The sequence below is a fragment of the Acomys minous genome (assembly GCF_964271855.1).
Source record: "Acomys minous genome assembly, chromosome: 2".
NCBI classification, from domain to species: domain Eukaryota; kingdom Metazoa; phylum Chordata; class Mammalia; order Rodentia; family Muridae; genus Acomys; species Acomys minous.
Window position 1 is genome coordinate 147,985,159 of NC_140484.1, and position 20,120 is coordinate 148,005,278.

The following is a 20,120-nucleotide window of genomic DNA, read 5'->3' on the forward strand; positions in this document are numbered from 1 at the left end:
TAGGTATGTATGTATGTATGTATGTGTCTGTCCATCTGATATTTTTGAGATAGGATCTCTGTGTACCCTTGGCTGTCACTTTGTAGACCAGGCTGGCCTGGAACTCACAGGGAGCCCCTTGCCTCTGCCTCCCCGAGTGCTGTGACTACAGGTGTGAGCCACTGAGCCTGGCTCTTAATATGTTTTTAATTTTTTAAAATGTAAACAAATGTCAAATGACTCTGTGCAGGCCCAGGTCTCTAGTTTTCACACTGAAACAGCAGCTGTGTCAAAGCACCCTAAGTCACATTAGGATTTGGGGTGCCTAGGTGCCCAGCAGGCATGCTCAGTTATTACTATCTGCCACCACATGGATGCCTCAGGCTGGCACACTGCCACTGCCCCCTTGACCCATCAGAGGGCACTTGGTTTTTTGGTGCTGATTTGGAAATGTCAAGGGTCACCGTGCATCCCCATCGTGACATTTTGGAGGCACGTAGCTAACCTTATTACTTAAACTAATGAAAAACGATGGAAGAGAATGAATTCTCCAGTGCGCCGTGTGGACACCAGCAGGGACACAGCAACAGAGGGACCTCCTGTGAAAAGTTTCGACGCAAGGTCTTCTGTAGCTCAGGCTGGCCTTGAACTCACCATTTCGCTGACGTTGACTTTGAACTCCTGTTCCTCCTGCCTCCTGCTCCTGAATGCTGGATTACAGCTTGTCCTGTGCCGCAGATGGAACTCAGGGCTTTGTACATGCTGGGCAAACCCTGCACAGACAGAGCTGTACCTCTAGAACTTCAAGGTGGTTTTGTTTTTTAAAACAAAAACAGTGAAGGTGAGATTTGTCCTCTCCACACATAGTGCATTTTACTTCATCATTTTTTTTAAGACTTATTTATTCATTCATTATGTATACAGTGCTCTGCCTGTGTATACACTGGCAGGCCAGAAGAGGGCACCAGATCACATTATAGATGGTTACTAGCCACCATATGGTTGCTGGGAATTGAACTCAGGACCTCTGGAAGAACAGTCAGTGCTCTTAACCGCTGAGCCATCTCTCCAGCCTTTACCACCTCATTTTATTTGACGTTGTTTACAGACCACAGAGAAATCATTTACAAAGCAGATCACAGACTTAGATATGTTTGTCTAGCTTAGAACCCCAGCACTTGGGGAGGCTGAAGCCGCAGCACTGTGAGTTCAAGGCCAGCTGGGGCTACGTGGTGAGGAGGAGACTGCGTCTCATGGAAAAAACAAGACAGATGGAAAGATACGCTTTCCGGAAGTTCTGCCAAGGCCTCTGACACAGGCTGCCCGTGTCGTCTGGGTGCGGGGGCTGTCCACCGCACCCTCTTTGTGGTTGGGCTGGACCTGAGTGGAGCATAGCTGTCCCCGTAGCCTCATGGCAGCATTCCCACGGGTAAAATCATGTTATTAAACCCTGGTGGCCCTAGGGCTGGTATAGAGCAGTGGCCGCTCTCGCAGTGGACCTGGGCTCCTAGCAGGTACATGGTGGTCACTCCTCTGTGACTCCAGTTCCAGGGGATCTGACTCTCTCCTGGCGCTGTGTGAATGTGACACACATACATTCATGTAGGTAAGGACATACATACATGAAATAAGTAAACCATTAAGAAAACCACACCATTAAATCCACAGACCATCAGCATCTGCCTCAAAGAGTCTAGAAGTCTAGGTTGAATTAATGACTGAGCAGAGCACTTTTTTTTTTTTTGGTGGTAAAATGCCTATGAAACTGTTACACTTCATATGAAATGCCACTGAATTGAATATTATAAAAGGTTAGCTCGATAGGAAGCTTAACCTCAATAATAAGAAAAACCGCCTTAAAAACTTACCATTTCAGGCCTGGCGTGGTGGCACACACCTTTAATCCCAGCTCTTGGGAGGCAGAGGCAGGTAGATCACTGTGAGTTCGAGGCCAGCCTGGTCTACAAAGCAAGTCTAGGATAGCCAAGGCTACACAGAGAAACCCTGTCTCAAAAAACCGAAAACCAAATCAAACCAAAATCAAAACCAAAACCAAAAAATTACCATTTCAGGGGCCAAAGAGACGTCGAGGCAGTTAAGATCACTGCTGCTCTTGTACTGGACATGGGTTGGGTTCTGAGCACCCACAAGGCAGCTCACAGCTGTGTGTAATTCCAGTTCCAAGGGCTCTAGCGCCCTCTTCTTGCCTCTGGGTACCAGGCACATAATGTGGTGCACAGACATACATGTAGGCAAAACATGAATACACATAAAATGAAAAACAATAAAACTATTTAAGAAGAATTTACCATTTTATATGTACGTTTTAACAAATGTACAATTGAGGGGCAAACAACACTCACAGCCAGGCTTTGTGGAGCAGGCCTATAACCCCGGATATTTGGGAGCTGAGGCGGGGGCCACAGATGAAGGTCAGTATGAGCAAGTTAGTGAGGCCAGTGAGACGGCTCAGTGGGTGACAGCACTGCCAGTCGCCAAGGCTGGTGACCTGAGTTCAGACTTGGGTCTGGGCAGTGGAGGAGAGAAATGGCCTCCCTGTGTGTGCTGGGGCATAAGCACCCTCATAAGTAAAATAAATGCAATTTAGGGGGAAGGGGGCAAAAAGAGGTCTGGGGCTGCAGCTCTGTGGTAGAGCTCTTGCCTAGCACGTTTATAGGCCCTAGGTTCAATCCCCAGTACCACAAAAAGCCATCACCAACCACAGAGCCAATAGAGCCGTAGTGTGGCCAACCATCAACTTTATCTAGAGTCAGCATGTTCTGTCACCTTCAAGGAAACTGTATACCCACTCAGAAGTGACTCCCTGTTTACCCGTCCATCAGCCCCTGTCCTCCATGGATATTAACATTTCTGTGGCTTTGTTTATTCAGGCCATTTTGCAAGGATGGAGTTATATAATTTGCAGTTTTGTGAGTTGCTCTTTTTTTTTTTTTTTTTTTATGAGACAGGATTTCTCTGTGTAGCTTTGGCTGTCATCGACTCACTTTGTAGACCAGGCTAGCCTCGGAACTCACAGCAATCCGGCAGGCTCTGCCTCCTGAGTGCTGGGATAAAGGCGCATGCGCCACCACGCCAGGCGAGTAGCTCATTTAATTCTCAAGGTTTGCCAAATGAGGCCTGCGTTCCGTTCCTTCTGTGTAGACGCTTAGGGTCCAAACCCGAACCGTCCCCCTCAGGCTCATGAGGTTTTGGGTGCTTACTTCCCAGCTGGGGTTGTTTTGAAGGACCTGGAACCTTTAAGATGTAGGACCTGGCTGGTGGGGGTCGGTCAGTGGGGCTGGACGTGTGGAGGTTACAGGGACCCTGGCTCCAGCCATGGGCTCTCTGCATACTGGTTTCCATCCCATCTCCCATGTCCCGATGGCCTAAGACCCTGTGAGAACAGGAGGCAAAGCAAACTTTCTGCCTCTGAGCTGTCTGTCAGGTAATTTTGTTGTATGGATGCAAAACCAGTTCACACATAGACAATAAAGTCCCATTTCTTGGATGTATACGGCACCTGGGCAGGCTAGATATGGAGGCTATGAAGCTTGCAGGTCAAGAGAAACCCCGGCTGCCGCTTTACCAGGCTGTGGCTGTGAGCAAGTTACCCAAGCTGTGCTCCCCTCTGTTCCTTCATTTGCAAAATGCAAATGCTCAATAAAGCTCATGCCCCAGACAGGCAAGGAGGTGTGAGGAAGAATTCCTGAAAGAAGATGTAATTAATGTTTTTTATTTTTTAAAAAGATTTATTTATTTATTATTATATATACAGAGCTCTGCCTGCATGTACACCTGCATGTCAGAAGAGGGCATCAGATCACATCATAGATGGTTGTGAGCCACCATGTAGTTGCTAGGAATTGAACTCAGAACCGTTGGGAGAGCAGTCAGTGCTCTTAACCTCTCCAGCCCCAGAAGATGTAATTTATAAAGGCTGATTGACTAAAACTTCCAAGATTGGGGAGTTAGGAATGAGAAACTAATTATAATTTATACTGGGCTGTCTTTAGCCCACTCAATAGCCATTCCTTGATCTGTATCCCTCCTCTGCAGTTAAAAACCTTTTAGAGGCAGGTATGGTGGTGCACACCTATAATCCCAGCACTTGGGAAGCAGACAAAGGTGGATCTCTGAGTTTGAGGCCAGCCTGGTCTACAGAGTTCCTGGACAGCCAAGGATACACAGAGAAACCCTATGGGGGGGGGGACCTCAAATAATGGAGGTGTTTCCACTTTGCTGCAATGCCCATTTAATGTTTCCATACATGTAGTTAAAAAAAAAATATCCTGCTTTATGACCTTCTTTCTTCTGTTAGTATAAAAATCTTTCTAAACCTTCTTCCTTAGGGCTGGAGATGTGGCTCAGTGGTTAAGAGCCATTCCAGAGGACCAGGTTGAATTCTCAGCATCCACATGGTGGCTCCCAATGGTCTATAACTCTAGTCCCAGGGGATCTGATGCCCTCTTCAGGCTTCCACAGGCACTAGGCAGAGATGGGGTACACAGACATGTGGTTTGGGGTAACCTAAACAGTATTTCTAAGCCACAGTCACTCATACTTGTCTCCAGAATAAAATGTCTCATATTCCCTTTGATGTTAGAGGTGCTTTTTCTTTTTTTTGTTCACAGAAGGATAGGTTATTTGCATGTGTGCCGGGAGCACTAGCTTTGCCTTTTGTTTTAGCATGGAGCCCGACGTGTTAGCACCCCTCTATCCAGCTACAATCCCTGGCTTGAATCTTTGCAAAAACTAGCAATGTTTTTCCTTCATCTGCTTCCGTTTCCAGGCAATGTTCTAGCCAGCATCCTTGTGGCTTGGCACCCATGTTCCAGCACTGGGATCCAGCACAGGCCCTCTTTAAGTCAGGACCACTCTGTCAGTCAGGATCTGATCATATCTGATCACAAGCTGGGCTCTCCTGGACCAGGCAGGGAGCCCTGGGTCCTGTCTGCCTGCTGCCATTGTCTGCAGGCCTATTAGCTGGGGAGACAGAAGCCAAATGCCTCCCAAAGATCCTGCAAAATTAGTTTAGCGCTGTCTGCCAGGTGCAGTGACTCAGAGGCAGCCAGCCCAGCCACAGCTCATTGGCCCTGGAGTTGGAGCAAGAATAGTGTTGTCACGAATGCAAAGCAGGACAGGAGAGGTGGGGGGCAGGGCAGGCGAGGACCTTCCGCTTGCTTTTAGGGCCTTTTCCAGATGGCTGAGGTTTTTAGATTGAAGATGAGCCAGAGATTGTCGCACAGTGTGAGTGTAAGGCAAAGAGAGCCATTGGTGGGGGGCACTTATACCAATGGGGCATCATGTCCTGGCTACTTACTGTGTGCCCTTGGGTAGGTAGTTTGGCTTCTCTGAGAGTTTATCTCCTTGTCATTCCAAGGATTGCAACAACAGTGACCCAGTTTGCCACGAGGATGTGTAAGATGCTGTACACAGGGGCTAAATTTAAGATTAAAGACATTCAGGGGGCAACGGGTAGGCCCAGGTCCTGCAAGCTCCCTTCCCTTCTGTCTTAGTCAGGGTTATCATTGCTGTGATGAAACACCGTAACCTAAAAGGACCTTGGGGAGGAAAGGGTTTCTTTCACTTACACTTTAGGTCCATTACTGAAGGATTCAGGGCAGGAAGCTGAGGGCAGGAGCTGATGCAGGGGCCACGGAGGATGCTGCTTACTGGCTTGCTCCTCATGACTTGTTCAGATGTCTTTCTTATAGAACCCGGGACCTCCAGCCCAGGATGGAACCACCTACAATGGGCTGGGCCTTCCCCCATCAATTGGTAATTAAGAAAATGCCCTACAGCTGGGTCTTATGGAGGCAGTCTCTTAATTGAGGTTCCCTCCTTTCAGATAACTCTAGCTTGTGTCAAGTTGACATAAAACTAGCCAGCACAGGCCTCAGCCCAGGAAGAGCCATCAGCCAGGCCCTCAACACCTCCACCCCCCCCAGACCCCCAACCCAGGAACATACTAGAAGATGGGTAGGAAATATGGTAAGACCCAGAGGTTGGGGAAGACATCTGTAAAACAGTGTCTTCCAGGCACGACAGAGCATTTGTACTCAGGGCTCTTGGCAGCCATGGTTGCCTGCACAAGACCTCTACAAGGTCATTGTAGTCAGTAATCCAGTATGGATGTTGGGGTCCCCCAAAGCCCCTCTTCCTACTGAGATGCTGCATGCAGTCAAGCTGTAAGGGGGGGGACAAAAATCACTTCTCTGCTAGGTCACTCATGCTACAGTGAACAGACCTACACCCAGGTATGTGTGGGCAACACTAATTGGATCCTATAGGCAATATACAATCCGTATCTAAGCATGACACTGGGAGAAGGATGTGTAAGGAGCAGTTGGAGGTAGAGGGAGTGAAGGGTAGATTTGGCCAAAATAAAATGCATTCATGTATGAAGGGGAAAAAATTCTAAAATGTACCTGAGGCCATGAAGTGAGTGTGGGCATGTTATTGGAAGAAAGCTATTGGTCTCGAGCCAGTCTGGTTTCTACTGATTTTCAGGTATACTGAAGTCAGAAAAATAAGTCAGGCCATCTGAGGCTTACCCTATAACATCCCCATGCATATACACAATTTTTAATTTTTTGCTTGCTTGTTTGCTTTGAGATGGGGACTTTTACATATTCCTGCCTATTCTGGAACTCACTGTTAGTCTAAGCTGACTTTGACCTCAGGGATCCACCTGATTCTGCATCCTAAGTGCTTGGATTAAAGTCATGCACCCCTTCCTCCCACTGCCACACCACTGCAAAAAAATATCAAGGGGCCGAGTATGTAGCCGAGAGGTGGCATGCTTGCCCTGTGTGTACAAGACCCTGGGATTGATTCAAGCACCACAAACAACCCCCACCTGTGCCCAGAACAAAACAATGCCAACAAAGAAACAAAATCCCTCCAAGCAGAAAAATGGTGGTGCGCAAGGACCAGTGGCAGGTATATGAGCAGTGATTCGGGGATACTGCAAAGTGGCGGAGACCCACGCACAGCACTGTTTAACATTCTCAACTGCACACTTAAAATGGTCACGGTGGTAAATACATTTAGTGTCGTTATTACCATTAAAAAATATGATTATCTTGCCAAATGTCAGATGTCAGAAATTCAATAATGGTCTAAGTAAATTCCAAATGTACTATTTGTCTATATAAATGCATTAGTCAGTGACCAGTTACGGCAGGTGAGAAATGTTTGGGACTTTCTGCTTTAGACAACAGCCTAAGCGGCCAGACTTCCTGCTCGGTAAATACCCTGACCACTCCAGCGCCATCTTTTTTTTTTTTTTTTTTTTTTTTTTTGGTAAATTCTGTATGGTCTCCCAGGTGTCCCTAGCAGATGGAGTTCCTTTCCTTGGAAGTAGTGTTCCACTCAGCAAGGAAAACACCAGCTCTTTCTCTCCCCTCCTACCTCACTCCCTGTCTCCTGCTGATGCTTCCCAGGGATAGTTACCTCTCTCACACACACACATCTCAGTGATTTTCTTCTCTTCTCCCTTCTCCCTTCCCCATCTCTCCAAGTGGATGAAGCCTTTTCAAGCTCTCAAAGCCCGTGTCTGGGTTCCTACTCTCCAGGGGCTGGCAAATTTCTTACATCATCCAGTCAGAAGACACATTTCCGGGTTATGCAGGTCCCGGCTGGGAAGGACTTCACAGGGACGGGGCATCCTCCAGAGAAGCCAGCACCCGAGAGCGCCCAGCGAGGAGGTGGAGCCCACAGTCCCCAGTGCCTCGGAGTCTCCAGATTTTATGATTATTTAGCAAGGTGGCAGCTCGCAGGGTGGCTGCCTTTGAAAAGACGGTTTGCAGTAATCACAGATACCAGAGTGAGCAGCCATGGTGGGGAGTGCAGGGTCCTCAGGAGGCACAGAGAAAGGGGGCGTCCCCTCAGGCCCCCCCATGAAAGAAAGTTCTTTTGTAGTTTCTGCAGGAAGGAACAGGTGAGTCAGAGTAAACAGGCTAGAACTGGTCAGTGTGAAATACTTAAGTGCATTCTAGTGTGTAGGGACTGTCTTCAGCAGTGTTCTGCCTGCAGGCCAGAACAGGGCACCAGATCTCATTATAGATGCTTGTGAGCCACCATGTGGTTGCTGGGAATTGAACTCATGATCTTTGTTTTTTTTTTTTTTAACACATTTTTATTGAAAAATAAAATCATTCATATTACATCTCATTTGCTATCCCATCCCATGCATCCTCCCATTCTTCCCTCCCTCCCGCTTTCACCCCATTCCCCTTCCCTATGACTGTGACTGAGGGGGACCCTGAATATGATGCTAGGGTATCAAGTCTCTTCTTGGTAGTCTGCTATCCTTCCTCCGAGGGCCATCGGACCTCCCCAACAAGGGGACATGGCCAAATATGGGGCACCAGAGATTGTGTGTAAGTCAGTCCCCAGTCTCCACTTAACTGTGGCGAATGTCCTGTCCCTTGGCTAGGTCTGGGTAGGGGTTTAATGATGACTGCAGGTATTGTCCTTGGTTGGTGCCTTAGATTGAGCAGAACCCCTGGACCGGAACTCATGATCTTTGGAAGAGCAGTCAGTGCTCTTAACCTCTGAGCCATCTCTCCAGCCCTCCTCTACCCCACACCCTCCCACCTGTAGATTCCTAACTCTCTAACATACTCCCTAGGTGCCCTAGGTTAGAGGAAAATGGTAGGTGTCATCTGTGCTTCCCCAAGGAAGTTTATAAACTTCCTATTTCCGGGTTCTGGGTCCTTAGAGGGCTACTAGTGATGGCATTATGGGAAAAAGAATGATCTCAGTAAGCCGGGCGTCGTGGCGCACGCCTTTAATCCCAGCACTCGGGAGGCAGAGGTGGGCGGATCGCTGTGAGTTCGAGGCCAGCCTGGTCTACAAAATGAGTCCAGGACGGCCAAGGCTACACAGAGAGACCCTGTCTCGAAAAACCAAAAAAAAAAAAAAAAAAAAAAAAAAAAAAAAGAATGATCTCAGTGCTGCACAGAGGAACACAGATCAGAATGAAAGTAACTTGGGAAGGCAATTTCTTTTTTGCAGAAAACATGAGCCAGAACCCAAAGCTGGCTAGTGAGTACACTCAGGCAAGACGGCCTCCGTCTTTTACCTCTCACTGTAGGTGGTGAGTCTCATCACACTGGTGGGAACTTGATTCATGATCTGTGATTGGCTAGTCAGTGAAAAAAAAAGAAAGAAAGAAAGAAAGAAAGAAAGAAAGAAAAAGGAAGAAAAGAAAAGAAAAGAAAAAAATGGGAGAGCGGGTCTCAGGAAATATGGGCCCTTGTTGGGCTAACTACCTTTCATAGAAAACACTATTTCTCATAGCACATCCACCCCCTGTACACTAGGCACCCTGTAACTAAATGTGACCCTCCTCCTTGAGGGTCACACATTCCTTCCCCGGAAACTCCCTCCAGTCTGCCTCAGTGTCCCCTTTAAGGACCGAGGCTGAGACCGATTAACATTCGTGTCCTGTGACTGGGCCGGGCATTCTGCGGCCTGGAGCCAGAAGCCCGTTGTGGGGGGCCAGTTAGGCTTGGACTCCATTTGAAAAGCATTTACTGGGAGGAAGAGGAGGAGGGGAGGGGGAAGAGCAAGGGGTGTGGGAAGGATGGCTTGCCTTGGGTTGAAGCCTGCCCAAGAGGACTCCGGTCTCAGTCATAGTATCGGCTGACCGGGAACCTGGCGTGCTCAGAGCGAGAGTGAATGAAGAGCAGATGCTGAGGCAGCAGGCTCCATGACACAGTTAATCCCGTCCCTGGGTCTAGCCACTGTTTGATTTTGAAGTCAGTGACACAAGCCAGTAAATTCTCTACACATTTGCAGAAGCCAGTTTAAATGTCACTGTAAGCAAAAAAAAAAAAAAAAAAAAGCTTCACGCAGCTCTTTAAGGCCAGGTTTGGGAGTTAGGGATGTCAGGTACATCCACACCGAGGCCGCGTTTCCTCTACCGCACATCTGAAAGAGCTCAGGCATGTCCCAGACATACACTGTGTGTCTCCAGATGTCAAGAACCAGCGCAATGACTCAGTGGAGAGTGTGTGACGTCTGGATGAGCGGCCATAACCTTCCAACATTGCTGGCGAGGCTCCTAGAGCGCCATTCCGTTCTCCCCAGTGTTAAGTCTAAAGCGGGCTCCCAAAATGGCGGTGCTGTTGACAGCGTCCTAAATGACAGCCTGGTCTCAACTCAGGCTGGACTCTGAGTGGGGAAACGGAAGAATGGCAACCAGGTAAACAAAAACCTAACTCAGAATTCCCAGAAATCTAGTGAGGGCCGGGCGTGGTGGCGCAGGCCTTTAATCCCAGCACTCCGGAGGCAGAGGCAGGTGGATCTCTGTGAATTCGAGGCCAGCCTGGTCAACAAAGCGATTCCAGGACAGCAAGGACTACAAGAGAGACCCTGTCTCAAGAAACCAAACCAAACCCCAAAAACAAAAACAGAAATCTAGGGGTGTTTCTTTTTGTCAAGGAAAGCCATTGCTTCCTTATCCCCCGGCAATGGTCCACTACCTTAGGCAAAGGGCATCTAGTTTCTGATTGACCCAAACAGCCTGAAACAGGTCAAAGCCCTTGTGCTAAATCCTAGACTGTTCTGGCCCGTACCTCTCCTACCTGCCCCCATAAAGCTGACAAGGCCCGCTGTTCTCTGCCACCCCCCACCCCCACTCTAGGCAGCCCGACAGTTTGATTCCTCCTCCTAAAACTGTCTTTCTACCCACGGAACTGTCTGGTTCCGTGGTTTCACTGAGTTTTTGTTTACAAACCCAGGGCATCATGAAAAATTTCAGAAACGTGCACCTGGTCTCTATTCAGATATTGTGTGTGTGTGTGTGTGTGTGTGTGTGTGTGTGTGTGTGTGTGTGTGTATGTATGTGTGTGGGTATAGAGACCAATGGAGCTGAGTCAGGTCTGGAAATTTAATGGGATGACACACTCAGGTAGAAATGACTTGTGAGCAAATGCCAGAGTGGCAAATGCCACTAGGTTGCAAGGACATAGCAGTAAGAAAATGCTTTTCTATTTCTCAGAAACTGCTGCCCAGACAAAGCCCGCCTGTGGCAGACATTTTCTAAAGATCCCAGAAGAAATGGGGTGGCGTTGCCCTGTCTTGTTAGTGGGTTAGTTAGGGTTTCTCTGTGTACCCTTGGCTGTCCTGGACTCACTTTGTAGACCAGGCTGGCCTCACAGAGAACCGCCTGCCTCTGTCTCCCTGAGTGCTGGAACAACAGGCATGCGTCACCTCACCCGGCTTCATATTGCAAGTTTTAAAATAACAGTTTATAAAATTAAAATAAGAAAGGAAGTTGGTCAAGTTCCCCTGGCCAGCACTTAAGTCCCTTGGTCACTGGGAGCCACAGCTGGTCACTCTTCTAGGCAGCCCAGTGTCTAGCTGAGACCCAGTAGCCTATTGCTGAAGATCACAGACTCTGCATTCTTAGCATTTTTGCCTAAGTAATTCTTTCATAAACGTGTGCAGACCAAGCATTCCCTTCTCTAAGCTGTGACAACCAAAGCCTGCAGGCATCAGCTAACATCCTTTTGAAGCTCTCTGGCTGAGAACTACCACTGCAGAGGGAGATATGGGCTATAGTGAGGTATGAGACATAGTGAGATGTGAGATATATTGAGATATGGGATATAGGAAGATATGAGACATAGGGAGATATGGGGATGGCTTTCTCTACCATGTCCTTTCTTTCCTCCTTGCACGCAGAAGAGGGTGTCAAGGATATCAACTTAGAAGCCTGGTGGACCCAACTCCAAATTCCAAATGGTTCCCCATGAACCATAATTCCTTTGTGCTGAACAGCTGGTTTGGATGCTAGGAGCGTAGAAGCAGGAGGTGATAAAAAAAAGTTCAGCACAGTTTTGAGAATCCCTTCCCTGGAAGCATTAAACAATGTCTACTCCCCATAAAGGCCCAACAACAAGCCAAAATAATGTTTCTGCCAGGGCCTACCTTAGGGAGCTCACATGTTCATTGGGCTTTCTTGAGCATGGATTGTTAAAAAACTTTTTTTTTTTTGGCTTTTTGTTTTTTTAAATACAAATTTTTTTTTTGAGACAGGGTTCCTCTGTGTATCCTTGGCTGGCCTAGAAATCAGAGATCCACCTGCCTCCTGAGTGCTGAGATCAAAGGCATGCATGACCACTGCCTGGCTTACTTTCAATTTTGTAGACAGCAGAGAATACAAATCCAACCCAGACCCCCAGATGGTAACAGAAGGATTTACTTTACTTCACGGGTTCACTCTTCATGGTAGGAAGGAATGGTGGAGCAAAGAGCTCACATGAGGATGGCCCAGAAGGGAACAGAGAGACAGAGACAGGGACAGGCGGAGAGGATGCCTGTGCTGGGGGGCCCCTCCTTCTCCCTCTCACTCCACCCCAAATCCCCAGCCTACAGAATGACGCTGCCCATCCTGAATGGATCTTCAGGACCTTACTTAGTCCTTTCTAGAGGAGCCCTTGCAGACACAAGGGAGAGCGCACTTCATGAATGTCCTAGAACTTCCCATTGACCACCAAGATTAAGCACCGGGTTGAAGGGTAAAGCATTGCTCTATATGCCTGTGAGGTAAACAGATGTCCACTGCAGTCCTCCACATGATTGTCCTTAAGCACCTACTGTGTGGAAGCACTGGGCTTATCCCATTTCACCCTCTCAACCATACAATAAGATATTTATCACCCTATTTTCCACATGAACAAAGGGGGTCTCAGACTTTAGTCCCTTGTCTAGATTGGGTACCCAGCTGAACTGGCAGAGCAGGGACGCAACCTGCCTCGGAGAATCTTATTTCTATGCAGGGAAAGCATATGCCAGTGCGACCATTAGTCCTTTATTTATTATTAGTGTGTGTGTTTGTGTGTGTGTGTTTGTGTGTGTGTGTACCACACTCGTGTCAGAAGACAACATTGTGGAGTCGCATCTGCCTTTCTAACTTTTTATAGACATCAGGGACTGAACTCAGGCCACCAGCTTTGCATGGCAAATGTTGAGCCATGGGTGACCCCCAAACATTCTATGCAGCCAGGGGTAATATTGAACTGTTGCTTCTTTTACTTCTACCTTTCACGTGCTGGGAGTACAGAAACATGGCACCTTGTAGTTTATGTAGCTCTGGGTCTTGAACTCAGGGCTCCATGCTTGAGCTCCAGGTCATGTTAGGCCTTAGCGTGTCTTTAATTAGTAGCCTCTGCATCTCCAAGATGCATTACTGCCATCTGCTGGATCAGTCAAAGCAAAGACACAAATCTATAGCATCGATAGCATGAACAGAACTCCTCAAGATGCAGGCTGACTTGGCTCAGAGCACAACCAGCACAGATGGAAACACCAGCCTCCATGGAGGAGACAGTCACTGAGATCAGATGTTTATTGTCTTGTAGTTTGGTAAATAACTTGGGTTCCTGGAATGGTGACCTTTGTGGCCTCTGGAATAGGGAGGTGTTGAATGCCCAGAGTTGATTGGTTTGGGCTGACAGGCACCAGATCAAGGGAGAAGGAAGGTTTTTCTTTGTCTTGCTTTTCTTGGTTCTTAAGTTGGGTCTTGATCCTTGGCTTTGTTGCCCATGCAGAACATAGCTTTGAGGCCACTGAAGAGGGTGTCTTCACAACTGATGCAGAGGGTACCTTCATGGCATCTGCAGAGGGTACCCTCATGGCATCTGCAGAAGGTATCTTCAGGATATTTGCCAAGGGTACCCTCATGGCATCTGCAGAAGGTATCTTCAGGATATTTGCTGAGGGTACCCTCATGGCATCTGCAGAAGGTACCTTCAGGATATTTGCAGAGGGTACCTTCATGGCATTTGCAGAGGGTACCTTCATGGCATCTGCAGAGGGTACCTTCATGGCATCTCCAGAGGGTACCTTCAGGACATCTGCAGAGGGTACCTTCATGGCATCTGCGGAGGGTACCTTCATGGCATCTGCGGAGGGTACCTTCATGGCATCTGCGGAGGGTACCTTTACAACTGATGGAGTGCGTGCACTCCTGGGATAGCATAGGGCTGGGCAGACATTCTTTCTGACTACACATGCTATGGAATCCTTGTGGATACATGTTTCTGTGGCCTCAGGGATAGGGACATGTATCTGTGGCTCTGGATCCAGAAGCTTACTTGATGCAAGGGGACACAAGTCCAGACAGTAGAAGTTTTTAGGCTCATAAAGGAAGAACCCATAATTCTCTGTGAACCACTTGGATAGAGTCTTGACTGGGCCCTGCGTCTTGAAGAAGGACCCCTTGGACTTGTTGGCCTTGGAAGATTTGGTGGTGGGTTTAGAGGCTTCTGGAGATGTTGGGAGCAGGACGTAGGTCAATGGCTTATAGGCTGGGAAGATGTCCTTGGTTGTCATCATGGGGTGATGTCCTGTGATCCGTTGGTTGGCTTCAGTCTGGGTCAGCACGGGAGGCAGAGGCTCACAGGTGGTTGGAGGGGTGCAGAGGGCCCCTGAAGAAGCTGTCGCTGAGGTGACCTCAGAGGCTACCCCATTCCTACAGGAGAGTCATTTGTGAGACGGAGGCAGGAATTCTAGGGGAAAATCTCTCAGAAGGGAGGCTCCCTTTTCTTCTTGGGTAGAATGTACTTCTCAGTCACTTGTCTACCTATTCACTGTCCATTCACTCAGTCCACCATCTGCATGCTCATCCCTTCTCATTTCCCTGTAGGCTGAGTCATATGGTCAACCATTCATTCTATATCATTAGCTGACTCATACGTTCATTAATTAACCTAATAAGTACTGGACTTCTGGAACTGGAAACATCCACAAAGGGTTATGTGGATGCCAGGTACCCTGACGAGGGCTTAACACTCAGCTTAAGGGCTAGGGAGATGCTCGGTAGCTCAGGGCTGGGGAGACACTAAGTGGTTCAAGCCTGGGCACACAGTGGCTCAGGAAGATGTTCAGCAGTTAAGAACTCTTGTTACTCTTGCTGAGAACCTGAGTTCAACTCCTAGCACCTAAATGGCAGCTTAGAGCCATCTATAACCCTGGTTCCCGGGGACCTAACAATTCTTCTGGTCTCCTTGGGTGCCCGACATGCATGCGGTTCATATACATACAGCGCAAGCAAAATGCTGATATACATAACATAAAAAGAAACAAATCTGTTTAAAAATTCAGTGTAAGCCTCTTAAAATTTTCACGAGGAAAGTGATTATTATAGACTAAATATGTGTGGCCCTGCCCCCACGTCCTTATGTTGAAGCCTACATCCGGGAGGTGTGTAACAGTTTCTTCTGGCCTGGGACATTCCGCCCTGGAGGTAAGCCCCTTAAGACTCAGGCAGTTTTAAAGGGAGGGTGTAAAGACTCATCCTGTAAACAACTCTCTGGTTTCAGGAAGTCCCTGAAAGTTAACAGATTCACCAGTTTCCACCCTCTCTAAGCCTATATAAATACTAAGAGCTGTGATATGGGCTGAAGCTCTGAGCAGTCAATAGCTTCTCCAGTCCAAAGTTAAAACAAACAAACAAACAAACAAACAAACAAAAAACAACAACAACAACAACAAAACCCAGCACCACAATACTCCTAAAACATACCCCATGACCTATTATCAGTTTCTGTCATAGTTAGAGTTTCTTTCGCTGTGATAAAACACCACGAACCCGAGCAACATGGGCAGGAAAGAGCTCGTTTCATCTTTCAGCTTGTAGTCCATTGTCCGGGGGAGTTTAAGGCAGGAACGGAAGCAGAAGCCAGACAAGAGTGCCGCTTACCTGCTTGCTCCCCGTCGGTTGCTCAGCCTTTTCATGCGCCTAGGACTTACCTGCCCAGGGATGGCCCCACCCACAGCGGGCTGGTCTTCCCACATCAATCACTAATTCAGAAAATGTCTCAAAGACTTACATATAGGCTAATCTGATGGAGAAATTCTCTGTCTCTGTCTCTGTCTCTGTCTCTGTCCTTCCCTTCCTCCCTGTCTCCCTCCCTGTCTCCTTCCTTCCTTCCTTCCTTCCTTCCTTCCTTCCTTCCTTTATTCAGGCTGGTTCTCTCTCTGTAGCCCTGGCTGTCTTGGAACTCACTCTGTATCAGACTGGCCTCAAACTCAAGCAGATCCACCTGCCTCTGCCTACTGAGTGCTTGGATTAACAGTGTGTGCCACAACCACCAGACCTTGGAGGCATTTTCTTTCTTCTTTCCTTCCTTTCTTTTCTTTTCTTTTTCAAGACAAGGTTTCTTTGTGTAATGGCCCTGGATGTCCTGGACTCGCTATATAGACCAGGCTGGCCTTGAACTCACAGACATTCTCCTGTATAAATATATAAGTGACTTTTTTTTTTCCTTTTCAAGACAGTGTTTCTCTGTGTAGTGCTGGCTGTCCCTGAACTCACTCTATATAGACCAGGCTGGCCTTAAACTCATAGAGACCCGCCTGCCTCTGCCTCCCAAATGCTGGGATTAAAGGCGTGCACTGCCAGGATTAGAGGCATTTTCTTAATCAAGGTTCTCTCTTGTCAGATGACTCTAGCTTGTGTCCAGTTGACATTAGACAAGCCAGGCCAGCTGCTGAGGGGAGAAGGCTCTCCAACCTGTAGGGCTGCCTGCAGGGTGAGTAGAGAGCTCCAGGGCTCCAGTTTTTATGAACTGTCCCCCATATTGGTGTGGGCTTTTGGTGGTGCAATTGCCTCTGAGTTATCCATGCTCTTGTAAACAGCCTTTACTCATGCTCCGTAGGGAACTCTAGGGAACTCTCTGGGTCTCTAAGTTAACGTCATACTATTACTTTGGTCTGCCATTGGGTCTCTATCTAGGATGAGTAGATATTTGCTCATGGTTCCCCAGGGAAGGATGTCATGGCGGTGGGGCTCTGTGATGGGATCAGTGTCTTAATAAGAAAAGGAAGCCGGGTGTGGTGGCGCACGCCTTTAATCCCAGCACTTGGGAGGCAGAGGCAGGCAGATCGCTGTGAGTTCAAGGCCAGCCTGGTCTACAAAGCAAGTCCAGGACAGCCAAGGCTAACACAGAGAAACCCTGTCTCAAAAACCCAAAAACAACAACAACAACAACAACCCCATAAATAAAAACAAAAAAAAAAAAAAGAAAGAAAGAAAAGAAAAGGAAGGCTAGAGTGATCTCCTCCTTCTCTGCCCCGTTTCCTTCCCTCTGCCACATGAGGACACACATGACTGTGCCACCTCTAAGTCACAAAGAAAGCCTCTCCCTGTACAGAGCCACTTGGCACTTGCTTCTGAGCTTCCAGTCTCCACAACTGTGAGAAATTAAACCATCCAGCCCAGGGTATTTGGTTATACCAGCCTCAGCTGACCAAGGCACAGTTATGATCATGTTCTCATCTTTGTATTTTGAGGGAGGGCACTAGGGGTGGAACTGAGGCATTGTTCACGCCGGGCTATGGTTTGGAAATGTCCCCAAAGGCCTATGGGTTGAAGGCTGGGTCCCCATCTTGTGGTGTCACTGGGAGGTGGCAGAACATTTAAAGGGCAGGGCCTGATGGAAGAAAGTCAGGTCATTGAGGCATGCCATTGAAGGTGCCCTGCACCCTCCCACACCCTAGCCCTCCCCCCACTTCCCACCTACCCCCTCCCCCTCCCCCCACCTCCTGCTTCTTGGCTGCAGTAAGCAAGCCACGTCCTACTTTCCTGCTGTGATACATTGCCTTGTCACAGGGCTGAAGACTATAGGCCAAACTTTAGTTTTGTCATGCTGAGGAGGGATGTCCTGATAATTTACCTTTTAGTTTCATGCCCAGTCTCAGCCTTGTCTCCCTGTGTTCCATAGCTGGCCTGGCCTGGAACTTGCTACGCAGAGATTCGCCTTTCCCTGCCTCCCGAGTGCTAGGATTAAAGGCCTACATTGCCACACATGGCTTCTTCCCTCTTTTTTACATTGATTGTCTCCGGTATTTTGCCACGGCAACAGAGAGCTGACTAACACACCTGTTCTCCAGAGAGGCTTGCCATGGCCACAGAGCTGGGCAAATAGCAAGGCTATATCAGGGTGTGGCCTTTCCCCTCCCTGCTAGGCTGGGCCACTTTCTGAAAACGAGGTCACACCTTAATGGGTTTGGAACTACCCACTAAAGAAGCAGATAAGGGCGGGGGGCTTGGTGCTGCAGCCAAGATTTGGGTACCACACCAAGTGTGACTCACGGGAGAGGCTCCCTCACTCACCTGAGAGGCACGTGGGTGATATGACCCTGGCTTGCTGGTTAACCATGCCCTCCTTATCTGTGACATCAGATTCATGCCTGGAGGAGGCCTTCATGCCATCACACATGGCTCCACTCACCCCTCATAGCTCTTGCCTTGCTCAGTGAGGCCCACGCTTTACAAAGCTGTGGGCTGTAAGGGCCAGGGAGCTGGGAAACCTTGTTCTAACCCACCCGGCCTCCCACTTTTATCAAGCTGTGTATGTATTCCTCCGCTCTCTCTACCCGCCTGAGCCTTGACTTCCTAGTACCTATCACGGGGTAGTGCTAGGTAATACGGGCAGCACTGCCCACATCCGCTTCCCACTTTCTCCACAGTCATGCAGTTTCACAGCACAGTCATCTTTCATTTAACTTTTTTATTGCACTTTAAATTTAGTGTGTGTGTGTGTGTGTGTGTGTGTGTGTGTGTGTGTGATGGTCATGTGAGTGGAGGTCAGAGGTCAACTCGCAGGAACCTGGTTTCCCCTTCCACCATGTGAGTGGCAGCAATCAAACCGAGGTGTAACAGCAGGTTCTTGCGCTTGCTGGGCCATCTCACCAGCCCCTCACCTACGTTCTAACAAATGAACTGATTAATGTTGTATGTTTGTCCGTGTATGAGGGAGTTTAGATGCGCGTGTGCCACAGCACATGTGGGGAGGTCAGAGGGTAGCTTGTGGGATTTGGGTCTCTCATTCACCTTGTTCTGAGGCAGCACCTCTCTTGTTTCTGCTTTGCTGAATACTCCAGGCTAAGTTGGTCCACGAACTTCCAGGTGGTTTTTCTGTCTCCGCCTCTCCTCCTGCCCAAGGGTGCCGGGGTTACAGATGCCCCTGCATCCGACTTTCTAGGTGAGTTCAGGGGATCAAGATCAGGCTTGCCTTTTGCCTGCTGAGATGCCTCACAGGCCCAGCCTCGTCCCTCTCAAGTTGGTTATTCCAGCCCTCCCTTCTGGTGTCATGGGCAGTGAGCTTGAGTACTGTGCTGATATAGGCATTTCTCACTTCCGGGAGCACTTCCTGCTCCTCTCTCTCTCTCTCTCTCTCTCTCTCTCTCTCTCTCTCTCTCTCTCTCTCTCTCTCTTCCCCATGGGTGAGTGGCAGTCAGGGAGGGTCCTGTCTATGACATAGAACAAAGCGAAAGACATTTGACCTTACATGGCTGTGTAGTTCAGAGTTGCCCCAACCAGCCTGGACCCACCACCTCTGCAGCCTCACAAAAGCTGGAAATAAAACAGCTAACATCTGAGCCGTGGTGCTCTGTCTGTCTTTGTGACAGTCACTCAGCATGTACAAAAAACGTGGAGTATGAGGACATGGGATGTCTACGGCTTTATTGTTTCTGGTTCTGCTTCCCTTTTGGACTTTTGCCTACTTCTCTAAGCTTGGGTTGTTTACCCGCCCGACCCTTGGGGGTTCCTCCTCGGGTGGGGAGCCAGTGTGACATCAGAAAGACAGTGGTAGAATCCCATCCCAGTGTCAAGAAACTGCTGCATCATCTCCCAAGAGGTGAGCCCTCCCACGGTGCCTATCTTCACAGTGAGCAGAGGCGCCCTCATGGGAGGACTGTCTCATGATTCTGAGATCCTTGCATTGGTAAAATTGGTAAAATTATATATATATATATATATAATTTTATATATATACACACACACACACACACACACACACATATACATACATACATACATACATAAATGATAACCAGGAAAGGCTATCTCTTTAAACTTTCAACTCACTCTGGTCAGGTGGGCAATATTCTTTCTCCACGCCTTCCTGTCTCCTTCCCTCCCTCCTCTCCCCTTCACTCTCCTCTCTCTCCGGGGTCTTGCCATGCTAGGCAAGCACTCATAGAACTATACCTCTGGCTCCCATTCTTTCCTGTGTTGCTTTGAGACGGGGTTTCACACTAACTAGTCTAAGCTGGCCTTGAACTTGTGATTCTCCTGCCTCAGCCTTCTGAGTACTGGGGTTACAGGTGTATCCCAC

At 48.4% G+C, this 20,120-nt stretch overlaps 1 protein-coding gene across 3 annotated transcripts; it reads right to left on the reverse strand.

The window, feature by feature from the left end:
- Positions 1–12,792: 12,792 nt before the first annotated feature.
- Positions 12,793–18,159, reverse strand: LOC311588428 (uncharacterized protein). Of its 3 annotated transcripts, none has more exons than XM_084766048.1 (2): positions 18,113–18,159; positions 12,793–14,467 (listed from the first exon to the last, which is right to left on the reverse strand). In XM_084766048.1, exon 2 carries the CDS (start codon positions 14,329–14,331, stop codon positions 13,342–13,344), a length of 990 nt encoding a protein of 329 aa, XP_084622174.1. In that variant the 5' UTR covers positions 14,332–14,467; positions 18,113–18,159; the 3' UTR covers positions 12,793–13,341. The 3 variants fall into 3 exon arrangements, with proteins under 3 accessions (XP_084622174.1, XP_084622175.1, XP_084622173.1); XM_084766049.1 differs by lacking the exon at positions 18,113–18,159 and adding an exon at positions 17,673–17,943; XM_084766047.1 differs by lacking the exon at positions 18,113–18,159 and adding an exon at positions 15,521–15,554.
- Positions 18,160–20,120: the final 1,961 nt, after the last annotated feature.